Here is a 23,285-nt window from a genome sequence, read left to right as displayed (position 1 = left end):
CATAGTACCCTTACACAACGGTATTTTGTAGTACCTATATAGGTACGTCTGGGGATGCATTGAAAAATACCTTTAAAGGTACTAGACAGTACGGTTATTTTTTACAGTGAACGCCGGAAACTTTCTCCCAAAATATCAATGTAATGGTATACTCAAGGTTTGATTGAATTGCTCAAGGTTGAGCGAACATTCTAATCTAGATCCGTAACATTTAGATTTATGAATAACCCCAGAAGTAAATGGGGGAAGTACATATCTCCAGCTTTAGCTAGTGCCCCTTTTCACGTAAAAATACGGTTTCCGATTCAAAGTTTGAATTCATCCAATCAGAGAGAATCAACTTACCCAGAGAAATTTTCTTATAAGCGCCACCACACGTTCATAATACGAACTAAAATTGTTTAACCTGGACAGAATGACGAGAAGAAAGCAGTTTCGGGGAAGTGTATTCATCCGCGAGTTTACGCCAAAAACGCTATTGTGGAAAGGCGTGAAAAAACCCATAACTCGACGCCTCGCGAAATCCCGTTTGATACGTATACTTCCCCCTGGTTACTTCTGATAACCCCTAATTAACCATCGTTTTGATGAATTTGAAAGTTTTAATGAAATTAGTTTGTTAAAAACAAAATCGAGCAGAAATTCCAAACGGGTGGGCCCAAGGACTATATAGTGTTTAGTGTCTACATAGACAGGAAAACTTTCCCGATTTCCAGTTCCTTCAAGTATCTCAAGGCCCTTGAAATAGTAAAAGTAGTGCACCAGAGTCCAGAACATCAGTGAGTATAGTAAGTACGCCTTTAAAAGACTTCAACCCGCTTAGCGTCCGTGTTTTACAAGGATGCACAGAAAATTATTTTTATATTTTACCAAGTCTGCATAAATTCCCCATTGAAAAGTATATAAGCATATTTCTATAGATTGAAAGATTAAATATCGATCAAAGCCTCGTTTTCCGTTCCACGCAAGTCAAGCGCACCCTTAAACATTAAAATCAAACACGCTGCAAAATTTTAAGGGGTTATTTTAACCCTTTAAACTAATGCTCCATTTTTTAAAGGGACAGATTCACGGAGCTACTTAACATATAGTTTTCACACATGGAGGATTCATACCATTTACACCAGGAAGCCGGGCTATCTGGAGGACAAAAGCAGACTGATTTTTGTCCTCCAGATAGCCCGGCCTCCTGGTGTAAATGGTATGATTCCTCCATGTGTGAAAACTATCTACATAGAATAGGCATTTACGAATGTGTAGCTCTCCGAGGCCCCTTTAACCATAAGTTTATAAGATATGTCTATAATCTATGACGTTTCACCTACGTCACTTCATGAAAAACTCTCAGTAACCAGTGACAAACTTATGGAACATATCTTATGAACTTATGCTTTAACCTGTCCATGGAAAAAAGTAGTGTAGTAAAGTGGCGGCTAAAATAACATTTTTGTGAATCAAACCATTAAAAGATTATTGGCATCAAAGCTCTACTCATATTGGCAGGAACTTACAAACTTCTAAGCTAATAATAAGCTGGCATTGATGACTACTATTTTTTGTGACACTATCCCTATACCGTCGAAAAGACAAAGTGTACTGTCACCACCTAGCTTTCAACAGCGCAAAGATCTATTGGCAAAATAATATATGGCGCTACTAGTCTATTACAATCCCCACGCGACCCTTATTAAGAGGCTTATAACGGAGACTCTATAAGGGATTGTTAGGCCAAAATTTGTCTGCGAAACCTAGCGTCATTTTAGGAAGTTCGATCATGGATAAAGGATGCGCGTGGGGAAATGCGTTTTCACGCTATAGGATAGGCAACTCCTTATTATCTCGAACGGCAGCTTATTCGATATATACTCTGTTCCAGCTTCGGAACAGGTTGTCAGCACGCGTAAAGCTAGGTCTCTATGTAAGTAGTTTCGTGCGTGCTGACAGGAGACGAACGAAATTCTCATCTTCAGGATTGAAATCTCGAGATTTTACGTCCTGAACATGGATATATCTTTCGTCTGTTGTCAGCACGCACAAAGCTACGTTACATAGAGACCTAGCTTTGCGAGTGCTGACAACCGAAGCTGTAACAGAGCATATATCAAATAATAAGAATAAGCTGACGTCGCAGATTTGGAGTTGCCTATCCTGTAGCGTGAAAACAAATTTCCCCACACACATTCTATATCCATGACTTGACTATGAAGATGCGACACTATTTTTGCACACTAAAGTGGACAATATGCTATAAATTTTTGAGTCAAAGGGGGCGTCACTGGACACATGTTTAAGGGCTAGGAGGATTCATACCATCTACATTTAGATTCAGCCAGTGAGTAACACCTGAAACCTGGCCTCCTTGTGTAAATGCTATGAATCCTCCTAGTCTGTAAACCATGGATGAAGAATGCGCGTGAGGAAATTTGTTTTCACTCTACAGGATCGGCAACTCCCTATCTCGAACGACAGCTTATTCTGTATATACTCTGTTACAACATCGGTTGTCAGCGCGCGCAAACCTAGGTGTCTCTATGTAACGTAGCCTTGTACGTGCTGTCAAGAGACCAAAAAAACTTCAGGATCATCAGGATTTTAATATCCGCGAGTTTTTCGTCTCTTGACAGCACGTACAAAGCTAGGTTACATAGAGACCTAGCTTTGCGCGTGCTGACAACCGATGTTGTAACAGAGTATATACAGAATAAGCTGTCGCTCAAGATAGGGAGTTGCCGATCCTATAGCGTGAAAACAATTTCCTCACGCGCATTCTTCATCCACGCTGTAAACTATGTATTTCCGGCGCTGCCGCTGAGCCGCCCCACTGCTCCAACATAGAGATAGGAAGATAATTATTTCTTGAGGAGTGCCGTCTTAACCTTAGGGTCATATGTGGCCAAACGAACATAGGGGCCCTTTGATTTATACAATTTTTCAACGCTGTTAAGACTGTCATGGCATTCCCATGTTCTGGGCGATTCCTAACGGTTTCGCTTCATTTAGTATCCTTGGAAAAGATACGCATGCTCTGATATCATACCTCGATTCCACCTTATTGAGTCTCCCTGATCACTAACAAGTTGGGAAAACCAAAATATTACCTCTCCGAGGAGGACTACTTACAAACTTACCTACCCAGATATGGAAATGTTTCTTTTTTTAAGAACAAATAATGAAGTTAAAATTTATGAAATATTAAAGCAGTATACAAAGCATAGCAAATATACTGTAAATCAGACGACATTTTACATCCAATAAGGATATACTTGTACACATTAAAATCATCCGATGGGGGAAAAACGGGAAATGAAGAGCTAAAACTTTGGAGGGATATTACCTTTACGTCTTGTAAAGGCCGAATTTTCTACTGCTCAACTGTATACCCTCTATGTTCAAAGCCATATTCACAACAGGGTTGCCATGTAAACACTATCCTCTCGTTTCACCTCAACGATTTTCTTAGTTTGTCAACATGACTGTTAACGTTACATAACACCAAAGCTTATTTGTGTCTACACACACTGGAAGTAAATGCGCACCATAAATAGCATGAAAACACGAAGCTATAATCCGATTACGATCAGACCTTTCACTGGTCTGAGCTGCGTCCAGCAGAGCTCACCAAAATGACAGCGGATTTTGGAAAACGGTTACCGGTGAGATCTGTCGTCATAGCTTTTCTCCGGTCATCGGTGTTTTAAAAATTACGCTAGCGCAATAAAGCGTGCAAGGTACCAAGGCTTAACAAAAATTGTATGATAACATATTTAAAGAGATAGATAACAACGTCTTTTATAATTAAAATTAGAAAGTAACATGTCTCTTAAAATTCTCGCGTCATCAAATGGTTTCACGCCAATTAAATAGCTATAGTCCCATCAGAATCAGCAAGAGCTATTTGTATTAATTCCTCCATGTTTTTTCGCCAAGCTGAGAACTACGCGTTTTACGTCACGTTTTCCAAAAACCCGACTATTTTGCTTTGAAGACCGCGCTGAGCACCGTGACGTCAAATTCAAAACCAAAACCCCGTCCTGTAAGACACTGCTAACAGCGCTGAGCTCTGCTGAACGTGGCCCAGATATCCACCATGATTATAAAATCTAAGCCTAATTATTTAAAAGTGTGTTTAACTTTCGGCTCACTCCGAACCGTTAATGTCTCTGCATTACAGAAACGAAAACCAAACCCAAGCGTTTACTTTTTGGTTCACTAGGCCTATTGACAAATAAAAGTTCAATTGACCAATGTCGTTGCGTTCTTTTTGAAATCACTATAGAAAGGATTATGCTATAAACAGATGTAGTATAGCTTAAGTAATATATAAACATCCATTTCAAATAACAATATTAAAAAACATCCTTGAAATATCAAAATGAAACAGAGCTTTAAAGCTACAAAAGTACTAAATGCATCGTAATTACGAAAAAGATTTCCACATATTCACTTTATATTATGAAAATGTGAATATTAAGGTTCTGTAGGATTTCTTAACACATCAAAACAAAGCGAACTGCTAACTCGGCGCACTAGTGTGACAACGGACAGACACACACAGACAAAAAAATAGACAGCTTTTTTACTCTTTCCGTTTTAATTTTTAGTTTAGAAACAAGATTATCTTAAATATTAAAATAAATATAATTAATATTAAATATTTTCTTCGTTAGTTGTTCGCCTTATTGAGCGTTACATCGTCTTGATAAAGAACAATTAAACATTCTTGAGAGACTTGACTAATATTGGCGTTTAAAATGAAGCATACGCCGGTTGCTTCACCTTATTCAAATAGGTAGTATATAACGATTTCGAATCGCAGCTATGGATAAGAACAGCGCAATTGCGTGAACCTTTGGTGGAAGCCCCGCCATTGGGAGGCCGGACGTTTCTCGTAACCCTGGCCGATCGCCGCGTATGTCTTAACCTTAAGGATGATGATGGAGTAGAAGCCAGGTGTGCAGACTGGTGTCCATGTAGGATGGACAAAAAACTATGACCAGAAGATGGTGGTGTAGAAGCCAGGTGTACAGACTGGTGTCCATGTGGGATGGACAAAAACTATGACCAGAAGATGGTGGTGTAGAAGCCAGGTGTACAGACTGGTGTCCATGTGGGATGGACAAAAACAATGACCAGAAGATGGTGGTGTAGAAGCCAGGTGTACAGACTGGTGTCCATGTGGGATGGACAAAAACAATGACCAGAAGATGGTGGTGTAGAAGCCAGGTGTGTACAGACTGGTGTCCATGTGGGATGGACAAAAACAAAGACGAGAAGATGGTGGTGTAGAAGCCAGGTGTACAGACTGGTGTCCATGTGGGATGGACAAAAACAAAGACCAGAAGATGGTGGTGTTAGAAGCCAGTAAGTTCAGACTGGTGTCTTTGTGGGATAGACAAAAGCAACGCCTAGAAGGTGGTGGTGGTGTTAGAAGCCAGTGAATACAGATTGGTGTTCGTGTGGAATGGACAATTGACTAGTCAGATGAAATAATAGTGGCCAGTTGAATTGTGGATAGCCTCAACTTTTGAATTTTCCGGGAACTGTGAATGCGGTCCGGAAATGGCGAACACATTTGCTTCGATTCGGAAACTGCGAACGCGGTCCCCTGGGGTGTAAGTCAATAACAACAGCCTGACACACACACACACACACACACAGACATGCCTGTCGATTTTAGAACCTCTCCGTGACATACGTCACTCGGAGAGGTAAAAACATCTTGCCTAGACAACTTGTAGAATGGCTGCCCTAGTACATAAGCGTAGGTTTCCTCTCTGTTGGTGTAGCTCAGCGCTCAGCTAACCTAGTTCTCTACTGCAACGGCACCGCCTGTCTTCCGGCTTCAGTTTTGACAGGGTTGCGGAGAGAAAGGACGGGTCTGCAAGTTCCCGCGAAATTTCTTACGGTTGCTATGGGGACTCGAGTTTTACACCGCTCCGTTCTTCGGAGATTATATTATAGCTCACCGAAACAGTTAAAAAATCCGTTATTAATGAACAATACGCAGATTTTAAGACATTTTTCGCTAACTTTCAATAAATCCAAATACGCAAAGTTCACAGGAAGTCACGAAGCCGTTTTAAGCCATCAGGTCTGTAGCCTAGCATCTCCTTAATGACTCAATTAAGATACATTTTTAGTACAGTTCAATCATGTTTGACTTTAGCGTTATTGATTGATTGACTGATTAAATTTAGGGCGCGAAAGATTTCATATTTCGATTGACCGTGGAGGAGCGGTCGGTCCTTTTGGGCGAATTACAGGGTAAGAAAAAAAGGTTATTTATAAAAAATTGAAATTGTAGGTAATTGTTTAATACATTTTAATATATGTATTTAGAGTTTCAGGATCAAGCCAATAAAGCGATGGGTAAGTTTGGAGTCTTTATAACGATAATGTTCTGTTGTTTATTCTACTTAAAACTTAAATGACATTGAAGTTTTAGCCAAGGCTTAAGTGTAGGGGCGTGGGGTGGGTAAGGGGGATGTACAAAAGATTGACAGTTGATCTCCAACTGTCAACTGTAATTCGCTTTAAACGAAAATCCTACAATTATTTTTTACCTGAAGCATTTTAGTATCAAAATTTGGGTATAATATTTATACTGGAAATTCTTCAAAATTCTCAAAGAAATAAAACTTCTATTCCATCACAATAACCCAAATGGTTTCTTATGAATAATTTTGTCTCTGTAGGGAAAACAGAGCCACCCCCTTCATCTCGGCAGCTCAGAGCCTATGCAGCCCATAATGCATTGCCTTTCATAGGCTTTGGTTTCCTAGATAATTTCATTATGATTGTTGCAGTATGTATTGTAGTCCCATTAAAGGGAGGGTGAAGTGGAAAATCAAGTGATTTTTTATCAATTCTTCTACCAATTTTAAGACCAGTCTGCATAGTGAAACATTCAGGAAATACCAGCTCCGAATGATTTTAAAATTCAAATTAGGTTCAGATTTTAAGGATAATTTTAAAGAAGGACTGCCGACCAATCGCGTAACGACCTGCCTTTTTGTTAACAAAATTCTCGTGGCATGCTCCATGTCTCGCGCCACGATTGTCACGTCGCGCGCCTAATTTTATCAAATCTCGTAATAAATTTCATTCGACACCGAATGTGCCCCGAGAATTTTGTTAATAAAAAGGCAGGGCGTTACGCGATTGGTCGGCAGTCCTTGTTTAAAATTATCCTTAAAATCTGAACCTAATTTGAATTTTAAAATCATTCGGAGATATTTCCTGAATGTTGCACTATGCAGACTGGTCTTAAAATTGGTAGAAGAATCGATAAAAAATCACTTGATTTTCTACTTCACCCTCCCTTTAATTAAATAAAGGGGTTGGATACTAGCTGACATACACTTCGTTTTGACTAATTTTGAATCTTTTCTGGGGAAGTAATATTGAAATCTTTAAAGCTGAATTAACAATTAGTTTAAATTATCAAAATTGTTACAGTGTGTCAGTGACCAACCCCTCTCTTTTCTATGGATAAACCACACCTTAATTGCTTTTTTTTTTTTAATATTTACAGGGAGATTATATTGATACCAAAATTGGTGTAGCTTTAGGAATATCAACAATGGCAGGTAATTGGAATTATATATACCAATAGGCATTTGATTAATTTTATTTGTATAATTTAATGATTATAATTTAGCTGCTGGACTAGGAAATACTCTCTCTGATATTGCGGGAATTGGGTATGTAATTTTTTGTAAATATTTCCCATATTTTTCAACTATAATTTTATACAAATTAAGAAAAATTTGAAATTCCCATAAATTTAATATTTTCTTATAGAAATTCCCATAAATTTAATATATTCTTATTGAAATTCCCATAAATTTAATATGTTCTTATAGAAATTCCCATAAATTTAATATTTTCTTATAGAAATTCCCATAAATTTAATATGTTCTTATAGAAATTCCCATAAATTTAATATGTTCTTATAGAAATTCCCATAAATTTAATATTTTCTTATTGATATTACCATAAATTTAATATATTCTTATAGAAATTCCCATAAATTTAATATGTTCTTATAGAAATTCCCATAAATTTAATATGTTCTTATAGAAATTCCCATAAATTTAATATGTTCTTATAGAAATTCCCATAAATTTAATATGTTCTTATAGAAATTCCCATAAATTTAATATTTTCTTATAGAAATTCCCATAAATTTAATATTTTCTTTTATTTTAAAATATTTCCATAGTTCCGCATGGTACGTAGAAAATGTAGCGACGAGAATTGGTGTCCAACCACCTAATTTAACTCCCGCTCAAGTGGACATGACCCGAACACGATTTAGTGCCAATCTGGTCAGTCAAATTAATTGATCGTACCTAAACCTATCTTATTATTATTATCATATATTTTAACGCTAAAATAAAAATTTAACAGGGGAGAGCATTAGGAGTTACCATTGGCTGTGTACTAGGAATGGTTCCGTTATTTTTTATGAAAAGAAAAACTGATGAAAAACCATCTGAAGAATCGAAAAAAAGATGATTAATTTGTAAAAATTAATAATTATTATCGTTAACAAATAATCTCATCTAATCCAAAGAAAACAAAAAAAAAATGTTTCAAAAAATGTTTTAAAACAAAACCCTATACCATATCCTTTTCTCTACAAAGATTCCTGAAACAAATAGGCATAGTTAAAGCATAGCGCGGCTCCTATGGATCCCCTACAAGTTGACTTTCCTTACGAACTCCAGTTTTGGCTTGGAGAAGGCAGGAGGCATTTGTGGGCGGGATTTATAAGTGCCCATATAAATCCCGCCCACTACCCTTTGCCAAGCCAAACCCGAAGTTCAGGAGGAAAGTCCCCTTGTAGGGGATCCACAGGGGCTACGCTTATGCTTTAAAGGAAAAGTTCAGGAAACATAACATTATACCTTAAAAGAATAGAATAGCCTTTTTCTAAATATAAAAGGAAAAATATTAAAAAGGACTAAATGATTTCATATTATGAAATAATTAACATTTAATTAGACTTAAAAACGAGGACTAATGCGCCACCCGCCATTGGTTTAGTAACGTCTGCTAAATTGAACCACTTTCCTCCCTCAGCCTGTGAGAATTCAACCCATTGAGTTGAGAAAATTACCACTAGAGTGGCCTTGCGTGGACCTGCCTATTAGGAGAACGCGGGACACTTTTAAAACAACGGGACGGACGGACAGCCACCAAGTTTATCAAACGATGGTGTCGCCATCTAGAAAACGAACTTGAATTTCGGCCATTTACATGTATTCTTGAACTTTGTTCAAATTTCCCGCCTTTTCTTTTAGTTCCCTTTTTTTGCACCGGGATGGCGCCACAAGCGCGTGATAGAGTTCATTTCGGTCTACATCCTTGCGGATGAAAGGCCACTCTAGTGGTAATTTTCTCAACTCAATGATTCAACCAATCCAGTACTGGTAAGTGGTTTGATTTAGCAGACGCCACTAAACCAATGGTGGGTGGCACAGTAGTCCTAGTTTAAATGCTAATTATTTTATAATAAGAGATCATTTATTAATATGTTTTCCTTTGATATTTAGAAAAAGGCCGTTCTTTTAAGGTATAATGTTATGATACCTGAACTTTTCCTTAATATCACGAGGTGGTATCAAGAATTCTACAAACACATTTCTGGCTTGCTACGTGCAAATTCTTTTTCGGAAAATATTCAGTGCTAGACATGGTAAATGAATGATACGCTTGATACTTCCTTTAATTAAACTACGAAACGATCAATTTAATATATGGTACGGGATAAAAATTAAAAATCCGATTACCGAAAAAAAAAGAAAAGAAAAAATTGAAACGCATAAAAAAACAAAACTATTTTCTGGCTGTATTTAATGTTAAGCCAAACGCGCATTGAAAAAAAAAAAAAATTAACGTTAAAAAAAACTGCACTTTTCAAAGAATATTAGACTAGTCAAAATAGTTGACGATAATCTTCGAGTAGCTTGGAATTAAAACACACGAAAGCAACTTAAAGATTATAATCTTAATTTAATTAAAAAAAAATGGTGTGATAGTTAAAATAAAAATAGGTTTAGTAATTTAATTTAATTTGAACAAAATTCATTTTAAATTAATGAATTTATGCAAATATTTCAAAAAAAAAAAAAGAAACCTTCGAATCAAATACGTATCTAATCTTTCAACTGAAGGTTTTGAGAGACAAAACACAAAAGTTTGCCAAAATAAACAAAAGTATTTGCGCAATTTAGGCCTAAATAAAATTAAAAGTAAAAACTCGTAGGCATTAGGTGGAACGTAAAATAAAAAAAAAAACTTGGAAAATTCATCAAGTTTGCTCAGATCTTAAGAAAAACAAAATATTTTAGTGTTTTTTGAGATTACATCTACAATTCTACATGTAGGCAGAAGTAAGATGAGACTAGTAGTACTGAGCTAACCAAATTCTTCACTCGGAGTCGGCGAAAGTGAATATTCTTTATAAGACACCAACGGTTGGCATCTGGTAGCGGTTTCTGAATTTTCCCTCCAAAACGTGAGACGCTCGCGGCGGTAGACGGCCGAACTAGATTCCAGCACCCGCGTTCGTGTTCCGCCGCTTTAGGTTGAGGGGAAGGGGTAGGAAATTGTTTTTGGAACTCGACCAATTTTTTTCTCTCTAGTTTTAGCGCGTGGGAAGCGGCATAAAATCCTCAAATTTGTTCACTAGTGCCAGGATCTATTACCAATGCTAGAGCTCTTTACTTCTAGTCTCATCTTACTTCTGCTATAGCCAAAAACAGAAGTGAGATGAGACCAGAAGTACTGAGCTAACCAAATTCTTAATTCACTTGGCATTAGTGAATATTCTTGATAACACACCAACGGTTGGCCCTCTATTAGCGGTTTCTGAATTTTCCCTCCAAAACGTGAGACGCTCGTGGCGGTAAACGGCCGTACTCAATTGAAGCACCCGCGTCCGTGTTCTGCGGCTTTAGGTTGAGGGGCAGGGGGTAGGAAATTGTTTTTGGAACTCGTCCAATTTTTTTCTCTCTAGTGTAGGCGCGATGGAAGCGGCATAAAATCCTCAAATTTGTTCACTAATGCCAGGATCTACTATCAATGCTAGAGCCCTTCACTTCTCGTCTCATCTTACTTCTGATGTAGGTATATAAATAAATTAATTAAACCGCAGATGAATCTAGGTGTGATTGTAAAATGATGGTGATTAGGGGCTAGGCCTGCCAATAGCTATCAATAACAAATAATATTTCTATAAAATATATTAGAAATAAATATTATATGAAAATCATGGCTAAAGCTCCGTCCTTCACGCAACTATATTCTTATTTTATTATTTTTAAGTTACTTTTTAATTAAAAGGAGTCTCAGTCAAAAATTATTACACTTATACATACATGACGTCATAAAATAAATAATTAGCTTACCATATATGACTATGATGTCATACGTTAAAATAATATCAAGCTAAATTATTATCATGTCAAGATAATTATCACAAACCAGGACGTTATTCTGGGAGTACACAATAATAATCTCTGTGGTAATGTAAATTATTCTATATCGCAAATTATTCAATGATATCAAGATGTCAGAATTATTCCCTGACATTATGATAATATCAAGATGTCAGAATTATTCCCTGACATTATGATAATATCACAAGCTAACTATTCCCTGACAATATGGTAATATCAGAAGCTAACTTTCCCTGACAATATGGTAATATCACAAGCTAACTTTTCCCTGACAATATGGTAATATCAGAAGCTCACTTTTCCCTGTCAATATGGTAATATCACAAGCTGACTATTCCCTGACAATATGGTAATATCACAAATATTCTGATTAAAAAATAATCAGTGGTGTGAAAATTCACAATTTTTCGGTCACAGAACGGTTTTCACGAGACCCATTCTAGAATATTTATTATTTTTACCCTAAATTTCTATATTTATTTTTTTAACAATTTAAATTATTTTGTGACATTAGGGATAGATTTAATTTTAGAAGTAGGAATGGAGAACAGTTAGTATTTTACTAAAGTCCGACTCATAGCCCAGTATAGAGCCCCTCCCTCCAACACGCAACGAAAAGTTTATATAATCTTATTGGCTCGCTTAAACTACGTTTTGATGACGTTGCTGACGGGGACCGCGAAAAAATACGTAATTCCTTTTTACCTCTGTCGCTATGACCCGCCTCTTCTTTCATACCACCCTCCGTCCTGTGGAACGGACTTCGACATTACTCTGTTCTCCATTCCTACTTCTAAAATTAAATCTATTCCTGATAAAATGAAAAGCTGCAAAATTCTAAGCCCACCATCATGCAACGTCGAAATTAATTCGCAATTATTCTGTTAACATAATGTTTTTGACAAGACCCATTCTAGAATATTTATTATTTTAACCCTAGGTTTCATTATTAAAATTATTTTGTTACATTATGTAATGTTGAAGTCACAAGCTAAAATATTCTGACCTCAGAATAATCAGTAATATCAAAATTCACAATAGGGACTTGGCAATTCGGGCTTAACTCCGCCCCCAGCGCCATTATGGTATGTTTTTTAACAGAATGAAAGCTACATAAGCCCCTCCTCCTGGTATGTTTTTAAGCACTAGTGGAAGGTAGCCTGACGTTGCATGACGTAGTACTGCCAAGTCCCTATTATTCTGTTAACATAATGTTTTTGACGAGACCCTTTATAGAATATTTATTATTTTAACCCTAAATTTCTATATAATAAACGCAATCAATGAATATACACACAATGTTTATATAGTTTGGTCGCTATTGTAAGATAATAATTAATTAATTAATCAAGAAATGTTTTATATAAATATAGTTATTAATATTTCACTTGGTAAAATTATACTTGGAAAATTTTTTGCACAATTGTTAAATAGTACGTGAAGAAAGAAAACAAGGTTTATAACTTTAAAAATAATTTTTTCTAGAACGTTAATAACCAATTAACTAAACCTAAAAGCTATTAATTAATTACCTTAAACTAATTTTCCCTCCAGTATATAGCTCACGTTAAAGGGAGGGTGAAGTGGAAAATAAAGTGATTTTTTTTTTATCGATTCTTCTACCTAAGGGGTGGCGTAGCGCTTTCGCCTCGCAGCAAGAGGATCCCGGGTTCGATCCCGGACTGTGGCACCGGGTGAAAATCTGGTAACAAATCCTTCTACGTAGAGTTTGCAAGTTCTCTCCCCGCTTGTTAAAAGGAGTTTTCCTCCGCGGTCTAACCCGGTTTCTCCTTTCCATCAAAACTTGCAGAGGTTAACGGTAATAGTTAGTATAGGGCGCTGTCGGTTAGCTGTGGCATAGGGGCTAGCCACCACCCCTCTATGCTTTGTAAAGGGACCCACCTGTAAATAAGCCACAGGCTTAGTGTGGAAATCCCTTCGTAGACAAAGCTTAGATTATTATTATTATAAGTCCAGTCTGCATAATGAAACATCCAGGAAATCCCTCCAAATATTTTTAAAATTCAAATTAGGTTCAGATCTTAAGGAAATTTGAAATAAACACCTCCGACCAATCGCGTAACGCCCTGCCTTCTTGTTAACAAAATTCACGTACGCTCCATGCCGAATGAAATTTATCGCGAGATTTGATAAAATATTGCGTGAGTTGTGAGAATCCATAAAAAAGAATCACTTGATTATCCACTTCACCCTCCCTTTAAAAAGATTAAAATTAAACCAAACACCCGGCCGTCTTCCAATTGAATATTAATTGTTATTATATAGTTGAAAATTAATTTATTTCTATTTACGCCAAAGATAAAAAGATTTTAACGAAGCTAGCTAGTATTTGTCGAGCACCGAATTTTAATATTTCTAACGCACTTTTCGAAGGATTTATCGATGAATGTTTCTATTGATTTATAAATATTACGAAATTGAGAAAGTTAAAAGAAAGAAAAAAAATGCAATCGAAAAAAGACAACAACGCAAATTTTCATCAAATGTTTCAGTCTCCAAATATTGATTGTAATACTTCAATTTTATTATTTCATTTCTTCATAATTTGTTTCACTATTTTTGTTGGAGCCAGAAAAAAAAAATGTTTCTCAGAACAATCAATAAATTATTTAACACTTAAAGGGGATTTACATTTATTAAAGGGAGGGTGAAGTAGAAAATCAAGTGATTTTTTATCGATTTTGGTACTAATTATAAGACCAGTCTGCACAGTGAAACATTCAGGAAATACAGACTCCGAATGATTTTAAAATTCAAATTAGGTTCAGATTTTAAGGATAATTTTAAACAAGCCCCTCCGACCAATCACGTAACGTCCTGCCTTTTTATTAACTAAATTCACGTGGCATGTTACATGTCGAATGAAATTTATCACGAGATTTGATAAAATTCGCGCGCAACGTCATAATCGTGGCGCGAGACATGGAGCGTGCCACGAGAAATTTGTTAACAAAAAGGCAGAGCGTTACGCGATTGGTCGGCAGTCCTTGTTTAAAATTATCCTTAAAATCTGAACCTAATTTGAATTTTAAAATCATTCGGAGTCTGAATTTCCTGAATGTTTCACTATGCAGACTGGTCTTAAAATTAGTAGAAGAATCGATAAAAAATCACTTGATTTTCTACTTCACCCTCCCTTTAAAGGGGGTCGACACTTAAACAATCACTGGTTTTATGTATAAATAAAAATAAACATCACAGAATTGTAAAGTTATCAGGGAAGGAATTTGTGTTAAAAAAAATGTTCTCTGGAATTTTTCTTTCTTTTTAAATTGATTGAATTTCAATGTTTTTTAGTGCCAGAGTATAATTGGGTTTTACTAAAAATAACTTTGCTCAGTTGACCATTGAGTAAGCTCGAATGTTGGACCTAAATGTTCAATATTAAATTTTTAGTGACATACTCTCAGACGGCAGTTGGTAACGTCAGGGGTAGATTTAATTTTAGAAGTAGGAATGGAGAACGGAACGGTTAGTGTTTACTTCTGGTTCGACTCATAGCCCAGTATAGTGTCCCTCCCTCCTACACGTAACGAAAGGTTTAAATTATCTTATTGGCTCACTTAAATTACGTTTTGATGACATTGCTCTCTGTTCTCCATTCCTACTTCTCAAATTAAATCTATCCCTGGTAACGTGAATCCTCACAGGCTTAAGGGTAAGGTAGGTGCACGGAGCTTCTATTTACAGGGAGAGGAAACTTCATCCCCCTCTAGTACTGTAAACGCTCTTAGGAAACGTAGACACTATACATAGTTTACAGGCGTGGAGGATTCATACCATTTGCACAAGGAGACCTGGCAACTTAGAGTGTAAAATAGCAGACGATTTTACACTCTAAGTCGCTTGGTCTCCTGGTGTTAATGGTAGGAATCCTCCACGCCTGTAAACTATGTATTTGTCCATAAAAAGGGGCACATATTTTAAACCCCCTCGGTTTTTGCTGGCAAAAAAAGGGAGCCTATGTAAACAACAAAGATGGCCGCCTTCACTCGTTCGTTGAAAGGCATAAGCCTTGGTGTTTTAAAGGTTTAATTTTTAAATTTTGAATGGACTGCGATTCCAGGCTAATAGTTTGCACAAGCTAGTCGGAATGAGTAGAAATCTGTATACCGTAGCTGCAGAAGCGATTCACGGTACAAATCATCATTTAATGGCAAGGAATTGAAGTTCCACCAAGAAAATGGCGTCAGACTTTGTTTACATGGGCTCGGGGTGCGCGCGAGGAGCGAAAGCGTTGCGCGGAACCGAGGTACGATAATGGCTAGGGGGGAAAGTCCGAGTTTCCTCTCCCTGTAAATAGAAGCTCCGTGGTAGGTGTAAGACGTTTGGGAGAGCAGACACAATTAAGCCAATGGCGGATGGCGCACTAGTCCTCATTTTTAAGACTAATTAAATGCTAATTATTTTGAAATAAGGTAGTATAATTTATTTATTTTTTAATATTTTCATTTTATACTTAGAAAAAGGCTGTTCTATTAAAGTATAATTAGCTGAAATTTTCGTTTAAACTATATTCCTGGATCTTTTCCCTTATATTTTATAGTGTATCCCATTGAAAATGGATCTAAATCTACAATTGAAACATGCAATATTTCTCTGAGGACCCAAGTGCGCTAAAAGGAATACGCTATTAGCGAAAAAAAATCAGTAATATAGGAAAATACAGTGAAAATATTTTATTTCAACTAAGAGGCTATTGCAGTGCAGACTTTGAGTCTGAGATTACTCACTAAATCAAACCATCTTGAAAGATGCGGTAAACCCTCTTTTTCTTGAAAACTTAGGTTTTTCTGTTGAGAGATTTTTTAAGTATATTAAAATGCACGTCGGAGTGACGTCAGAACTGAGATTTAGATGGTACCGTAAGTAAGACTTACTAAAATAGGATGTAACCCCAAGTATAGTGAAACGTCAGCCAGTGTTAGCCTGTGACCAACCAAATACACTTTGTTCGAGAGATATTGGTTTAAACTCTGATATAGTAGGAATACTACTATTAACTTTGATTTGGGGCCAAAGCTTAGACACTAATTTGATATTTCTTACATTTAAATTAGGTTCGAGATCGCCTAGATTTGGAGTTCGTTCGATTAAATTTCTAAATTCAAGCCATTGGCTAACAAGTACATCTTCCTCTAAATTTTTCCCTGCAAACGTTTCTAGCTATAATATCCTAATAACATAAATAAATTTAAATAATAAATAATTTTACCTAGCAAATGTTTCCCAGAGTTTGATTTGGATGCTATATGAATTGTTACGTTGGCAAGACCATTAACCCTAGATTTACCATCTTTTAGATAAATTTCCTGTGACAAATATTATTTAATTATTTCCTAATTAACGATCACACTTTATCGCGGTCTTACCATTTTTTCTTCATCCATCCCTATATCAGCATGCTTGACACCGAATAGGGTACCTAACCTTTGAACTTCTTCGACTATATTGTAATTACTTTGTTGTACCATTTTTATTTTGGGATTATAAATTCTGGATTCGAGATTAATTATATTTATACTTGACTAAATTGCAGAGATTTCTATGCTTAAATTTACCTTCCTGGCAGCGTGGCACGAACTTCGAACGTATGTTAAGGCCCGTTTTCAATCAACTTTTTCCAAGCTTTTCGCTGTGGCTTTTTTGGGAACTTTTGACGGGCTTTCGAAGATAAAAAATCTTCAAAAAAATTAAAAGGGAAAAGCTGAAACTCGTATCGTTTTCAAACAAGCTTCAAATGAATAAAAAATTACAAGTGGGCGTGTTTTCATGTGTGTAGACGTCATTTTCTTTTCAAAAAAAAAGTCCTAAACCCGTAGCACGCGCCAAAACTGTTTGAGCGGCAAAAGCTTAAAGAAAATGAGAAGCAAATATCAAACTCATTTAGATATCTGCTTCTCGAAGGTTTAATGCCTGAAAAGACGAAAATCTGAATTTGAAGCTTGTTTGAAAACACCAAGATTTTTTGCTTCGGCTTTCCGCTGCTACTTTTGAAGCAAAAGCTTAATTTTTGTTTAAAAAAATCTTGATTGAAAACGCGCCTTTACTCGTTAGCTTCGATTTGGCTCTTTCGCCGTTTTTTTCGGCGAAAGTGTCGCCATCTAGGCTAGAGTTATTAGTATAACATAATTCCAACCTTGCGATCCCCTACATATTTCTTTTGACAGACACTATAGTGTAGCTTAATGCAAATTAAGATATAGTTGCATTAACAGTTGTAAACGATTTTGCAGCGTCGCGGTTTGTGATGCAGACCTGACAAAAAAATTATCCACCGGAAATTAAAAATTTCAAATAAAAAGAGCCAACGGCACGCAGTGTTCCCAGGTGGTCTCCCTCCCAAGTACTGACTGCGCTCGACGCTGCTTAACTTCGGTGATCGGACGAGAACCGGTGTATTCAGCGTGATATGGCCGTTGCCGAAAATACAAATGAAAATTTCCATCATAAATCTGATTTCATACACAGTTTGAAAACGAAGTTAATAGTCTACTGGAATAGCTCTTTCAATAAATTTCTCTCTTCGTGGTTTCCCCCCCGACACGAGAGAAGAGGGGAAACTTTGATAGAAAATTTCTGGCATAGCGCACCCGACCACGCGCTTCACGAGGCAAGCTGCTCGCGCCACCGTCAATTAAAAAAATCGGTCGCGCCATGCCAAAAATCCAGTTTTTAACGGGTTCTTCTTTGGGAAACCGATGAAAACTTATATTTTTATTTGAAAATGTGTAGCTATAGCTGCTTCAATAAATTTTCTATCAAAGTTTCAAGTAGGAGTAATAATCTAACGCGAGGACAGGAGATGCAGCTTCGCGGCAGAATAGACAACATATTTATCTTTGTGCTTTTGAAGAACGCGTCGTCTGCTACTCATTCTGGCGTGAGATATTGAAGAAAAACTTGAAATATGTAAACTTCAAGCACAGACTCAAGCAGTGCAACCGTGTTAGGGGAAATACCTGTCGCATTCCCGAATGCAATAGCTACACATTTTCAAATAAAAATATAAGTTTTCATCGGTTTCCCAAAGAAGAACCCGTTAAAAACTGGATTTTTGGCATGGCGCGACCGATTTTTTTAATTGACGGTGGCGCGAGCAGCTTGCCTCGTGAAGCGCGTGGTCGGGTGCGCTATGCCAGAAATTTTCTATCAAAGTTTCCCCTCTTCTCTCGTGTCGGGGGGGAAACCACGAAGAGAGAAATTTATTGAAAGAGCTATTGCATTCGGGAATGCGACAGGTATTTCCCCTAACACGGTTGCACTGCTTGAGTCTGTGCTTGAAGTTTACATATTTCAAGTTTTTCTTCAATATCTCACTCCAGAATGAGTAGCAGACGACGCGTTCTTCAAAAGCACAAAGATAAATATGTTGTCTATTCTGCCGCGAAGCTGCATCTCCTGTCCTCGCGTTAGATTATTACTCCTACTTGAAACTTTGATAGAAAATTTATTGAAGCAGCTATTTATACAAAATTGTTTTGAATACAATACAGGACAAATTTTTCCGCCAGATACAGTGACGCAATTAACGCAGATTAATTTACGTACCGCGGCATTTATGAATAGAGTAATGGCACCTACTTGCCTTTGACTGTATTAAGCTCTTTGGGTAGTTAACATGGAGTGCCGCTACTCTGTTACCACTAAAACGAGCTTTAAATATGCGTGTGATTGATTTTAGTTTATTTAAGGAAGTGGACCGATCCCGGAGGTACTGCAATACCGGGCCAACCCGTGGCGGAGGTGGAGCAAGCCCCGAACTCTCCGCCGCCGTTCAAAAATAAGTTTAATATCTTGGGCCCCAATGGGACCCGTATCAGATATTAAGCTGATAAGAACAGATACTACACTTTGATCTTAGCCAAAAGGCCGAGAAGCGATAACCTACATTTGTATCCTTTTAAAGATATATAAAAATTCTTACCCAAACCCTGTTTGGAAGAGGTGTCATATATAATACCAAGTGTATGCTTCACATACCTACGTTATTTCTCATAACGTTATGTAAAATATAGACATTTTTTATATATTGTGCTATTGAAAAACGTGTTTAAAAATTGACCTTATTTACAAGATAATTAAGAATATAAGGTTCTTAATTTTACGTTCTTCCCATGAAAAATAATGCAAGCCGTGCCATCTATTTCGCCTTCGTTGATAAGATAATCAAATTTAAACTTATCTTATATCATGCAGTTAAATAAAATCTGCTTAAGATAAAAAATTATAGTAATCTGTTTTTTACAGTTTTTTTAAGTTTAAAATTCTAAGGCAAATTGATAAAAACTCCACCAATAGATGGTAGCATTGTTTCATAAAATAAGATAAAACATAGAAAAGGCGCAAAAATTCAAACTTACTGAATCTGATATAGTTTACACAAATGAAGATTATGTAATGGTATGAATTCTCCATGTTTGTAAACCATCTATATTTGATCAATATCATCAGAAGGGGATAATAGAGAAGTATTATTCTAAGTGAGCGGTTTTAAATCTAAAATTTAAGCTAAATATAAAACAACTTTAGAAATAGCAGTTTCTGAAATCTACAAAATCTCTTTAACTATGGTTTTCATGCATTTCAACTTTTATAAATGCGTTAACGAAGCTAATTAGTAATTAGTCACTATCAAAAATCATAATTATTTTGTTTAGCTATATAACTTGAGTGTCACCATTCTTCTATTATCCACTTCTGATATTACGTAACAATTATCATTCAATTATATTTGACCTTATCTACATAGAGGCATGCCAATTTGGGGTTGGTTGTTTCATCTTTGGCCACTTAAATTTTAAGTAACCCCAAACATGCATTAAAATTAACAATATTAAAATAAGCATGCGTAACTATTAGTAAAGTGCATTGATTAAACAGGTTTAATTAACATTAACGCGCTTAATAATTTATTTAAACTTAAAAGCTTACCTTTAACCTTAGAAAGACGCATCCCAAAAGCACCACAACACTAGAATGATAATTCTATAGGGACTTGGCTATTCGGGCTTAACTCCGCCCCAGCGCCATTATGGTATGTTTTTTCAACAGAATGAAAGCTATATAAGCCCCTCCTCCTGGTATGTTTTTTAGCACTAGTGGAAGGTAGAGTGACGTTGCATGACGTAGTACTGCCAAGTCCCTATTTCTAAATATAGGTCTAGTAAATGTAAATAACACATCTCAAAAATACGTAAACAAGCAACCTGTCTAACACCTGGGCTCAAATTTTCCAAGAAATAGCCAGCCCAGTAGTTTCTGCCTTTCACACGCACTCACCTCGGTGCAAAACAGAGCAGCAGGCCAGTATGTCACGTGTTCCTTTAAGCAAGAAACCACCGAGGAGGAGAGGGGGGGGGGTGTTGTAAAATAAGTCCTTTTATTTATGGCCACCAAATTTTTCCATCCAAAAAAAACCCAAGCCGTACTTTCCCACTGGTCCTCTTATCTGACCTGTTCCTAGCCTCAACAGAGTATTTTAATAAAATAAATTCTTCCCCCTTCGCGACCAAGTACAAGCATAAGTTCATAAGATATGTTCACCATAAGTTTGTTAATCTCTGGTTACAAACTGGTGCTTGTAATTTTGAAGTAGGACGTAGATTAATGGTAAAGCGAAGACGCCTGGTGAGACGCTGCCGTCAAATTTGGGCTTAGTAAGTTCAGACTAAATAGGACCTAGATGGAACTTGGTCCCGCAAAATTAACCACCACCGAGTGTTGCTTAGGACTTCCGTCGTTCTCCTTCTCGAACTAGTTATCTCACCTCAGTAGCTAGTGTTATACTTATGGAACGGAACATATCACTTATAAACTTATGGTACACAAGCAACCCTTCCTCAAAGAAAAGCTTTCAAGGTTAAAGTTGATGGACAGGACGGTCCTTATCTTATTTTTAGTTGAAAAAAGAGCGCCTGCTAGGCGACAGTGCTAGCCATAATCCCATAAACAACCCCAGTAGTCAAGCCGCCACAGGATATAATCGTGCACTTTTTGATAAAAGCATGAAAATTGGTGAAAAGATAGTACTATATATGTAGAAGCGATTTAAGATTGGAGGCAACGTGAATTCGCTGTGCAAAATTAATTATAAGTAATTAAACATGCCTCGAAAGTGTAGTGATACCTGTATGAGAAACCTCTACAGGGTGTTTCTGAAAAGTCCATCACAAATTAAGGGGCGTGTTTATGGGACCAAACTGAGCGGAAAGTACCAAAGAACATGGGGTGTACAACATTTTGTTACGGAGATATGGCCTCCCAAACATTCGCCCCTAAAACAAGGAAATATCCAAAAATGAGGAGTAACACTTAAGACCGACTAACCAGCTTGTTTAAAATTACTAGACAATTTCAATAGCCTTTAATCGAACAATTGATTTCTACCTTTACTAATCAGAAGCGTATAAATGAGTAGAAGTATGCCTACGGTGGTAATGTAAAATTAATCCCAAGTGACATGATGTTTCAAGATCTTCCCAGCACCAAGTAAAATGGTTCTGATTGAAGGGACTTTTATTAGCACAGCGTAAACAACGTTATTTTCAGGAATTAGTCCAAATGTCCGCGGGCGGCATTACAAAAACGAGGCAGTCTTTCGAATGATACTTGGACATGTTGGAAGATCCCTGGCTTGTTCCTGTTATCTCAAACCGTAAAAAGCTACGCAAATCTTCATCATCACGGACAACACTCTTGTACGTTAGGTATTCATTTTCTTCGTGCATTAATCATGGCGTTTTATCTATGACACATGAAACACTTACTGAACGAAACAAATTAAAGTTTGTTCTTGTTTTTGGGACCACCTTTGTGGGCCATTAACGCCGAAACGTGGCTCTGCATTGAAATTGTTCTCTGGGCGAGTTTACTCTGTTGGAAACAAACAACACGCCCCTTAATTGGAGATGGGTTTTTCAAATACATTCGAGATGTCCTTTTAGGTTTTCTCAAGGTCATACCTAACGTACAAGAGTGTTGTCCGTGATGATGAAGATTTGCGTAGCTTTTTACGGTTTGAGATAACAGGAACAAGCCAGGGATCTTCCAACATGTCCAAGTATCATTCGAAAGACTGCCTCGTTTTTGTAATGCCGCCCGTGGACATTTGGACTAATTCCTGAAAATAACGTTGTTTACGCTGTGCTAATAAAAGTCCCTTCAATCAGAACCATTTTACTTGGTGCTGGGAAGATCTTGAAACATCATGTCACTTGGGATTAATTTTACATTACCACCGTAGGCATACTTCTACTCATTTATACGCTTCTGATTAGTAAAGGTAGAAATCAATTGTTCGATTAAAGGCTATTGAAATTGTCTAGTAATTTTAAACAAGCTGGTTAGTCGGTCTTAAGTGTTACTCCTCATTTTTGGATATTTCCTTGTTTTAGGGGCGAATGTTTGGAAGGCCATATCTCCGTAACAAAATGTTGTACACCCCATGTTCTTTGGTACTTTCCGCTCAGTTTGGTCCCATAAACACGCCCCTTAATTTGTGATGGACTTTTCAGAAACACCCTGTATACTGGCCCTTTTACCCGCTATACGGAGGGGAGTCGACTATAATTCACGACTCTTTACGATCGCGGGGGACCGACACTAAAGCCAATTTTTAGGTAAAACTACCTTTCTGCGGCTTCCAAATTGAATAATGAACAGAAATGTTCATAAATTAAAAGCAAATTATAATTATACATCACCAAATTTTATTTAATCATAAAAATAGTTAGTACTTCACATATACTGAATATAATTTGTTTAATTTTAATGAGAATTAAATTGTTAATCGTA

The 23,285-nt window shown here is 36.8% G+C and overlaps 1 protein-coding gene, 1 long non-coding RNA gene and 2 other non-coding genes across 5 annotated transcripts; 1 reads left to right on the top strand and 3 right to left on the bottom strand.

The window, feature by feature from the left end:
• The first annotated feature begins 5,783 nt into the window (after nt 1–5,783).
• Nucleotides 5,784–14,110, top strand: LOC149717101 (transmembrane protein 65). Of its 2 annotated transcripts, XR_016365817.1 has the most exons (9): nt 5,784–6,091; nt 6,198–6,264; nt 6,340–6,369; nt 6,696–6,805; nt 7,535–7,589; nt 7,661–7,703; nt 8,225–8,330; nt 8,413–9,437; nt 9,561–14,110. XR_016365817.1 is itself a non-coding variant. In XM_089835322.1 (8 exons), exons 1-8 carry the CDS (start codon nt 5,912–5,914, stop codon nt 8,518–8,520), a joined length of 699 nt encoding a protein of 232 aa, XP_089691448.1. In that variant the 5' UTR covers nt 5,784–5,911; the 3' UTR covers nt 8,521–14,110. The 2 variants fall into 2 exon arrangements, 1 of the variants encoding a protein (XP_089691448.1); XM_089835322.1 differs by having other exon boundaries at nt 8,413–14,110.
• Nucleotides 14,111–17,794: 3,684 nt separating this feature from the next.
• Nucleotides 17,795–17,913, bottom strand: LOC149717100 (5S ribosomal RNA). Its single transcript, XR_016368477.1, has one exon. It is a non-coding gene; the product is annotated as a 5S ribosomal RNA (ribosomal RNA).
• A 1,268-nt stretch (nt 17,914–19,181) lies between these two features.
• LOC149717099 (U2 spliceosomal RNA) lies at nt 19,182–19,373 on the bottom strand. Its single transcript, XR_016368480.1, has one exon. It is a non-coding gene; the product is annotated as a U2 spliceosomal RNA (small nuclear RNA).
• Nucleotides 19,185–21,548, bottom strand: LOC149717098 (uncharacterized). The gene is made up of 2 exons (XR_016365824.1): nt 20,699–21,548; nt 19,185–20,477 (listed from the first exon to the last, which is right to left on the bottom strand). It is a non-coding gene; the product is annotated as an uncharacterized LOC149717098 (long non-coding RNA).
• Between the last annotated feature and the right edge of the window lie 1,737 nt (nt 21,549–23,285).

Source organism: Phalangium opilio, unplaced genomic scaffold (assembly GCF_054372755.1).
Source record: "Phalangium opilio isolate 3A_F unplaced genomic scaffold, DU_Popi_V2 ptg000003l_1, whole genome shotgun sequence".
Lineage (NCBI taxonomy): Eukaryota > Metazoa > Arthropoda > Arachnida > Opiliones > Phalangiidae > Phalangium > Phalangium opilio.
Note: the sequence above shows the minus strand (reverse complement) of the source record. Positions and strands in the feature narration are given on the sequence as shown.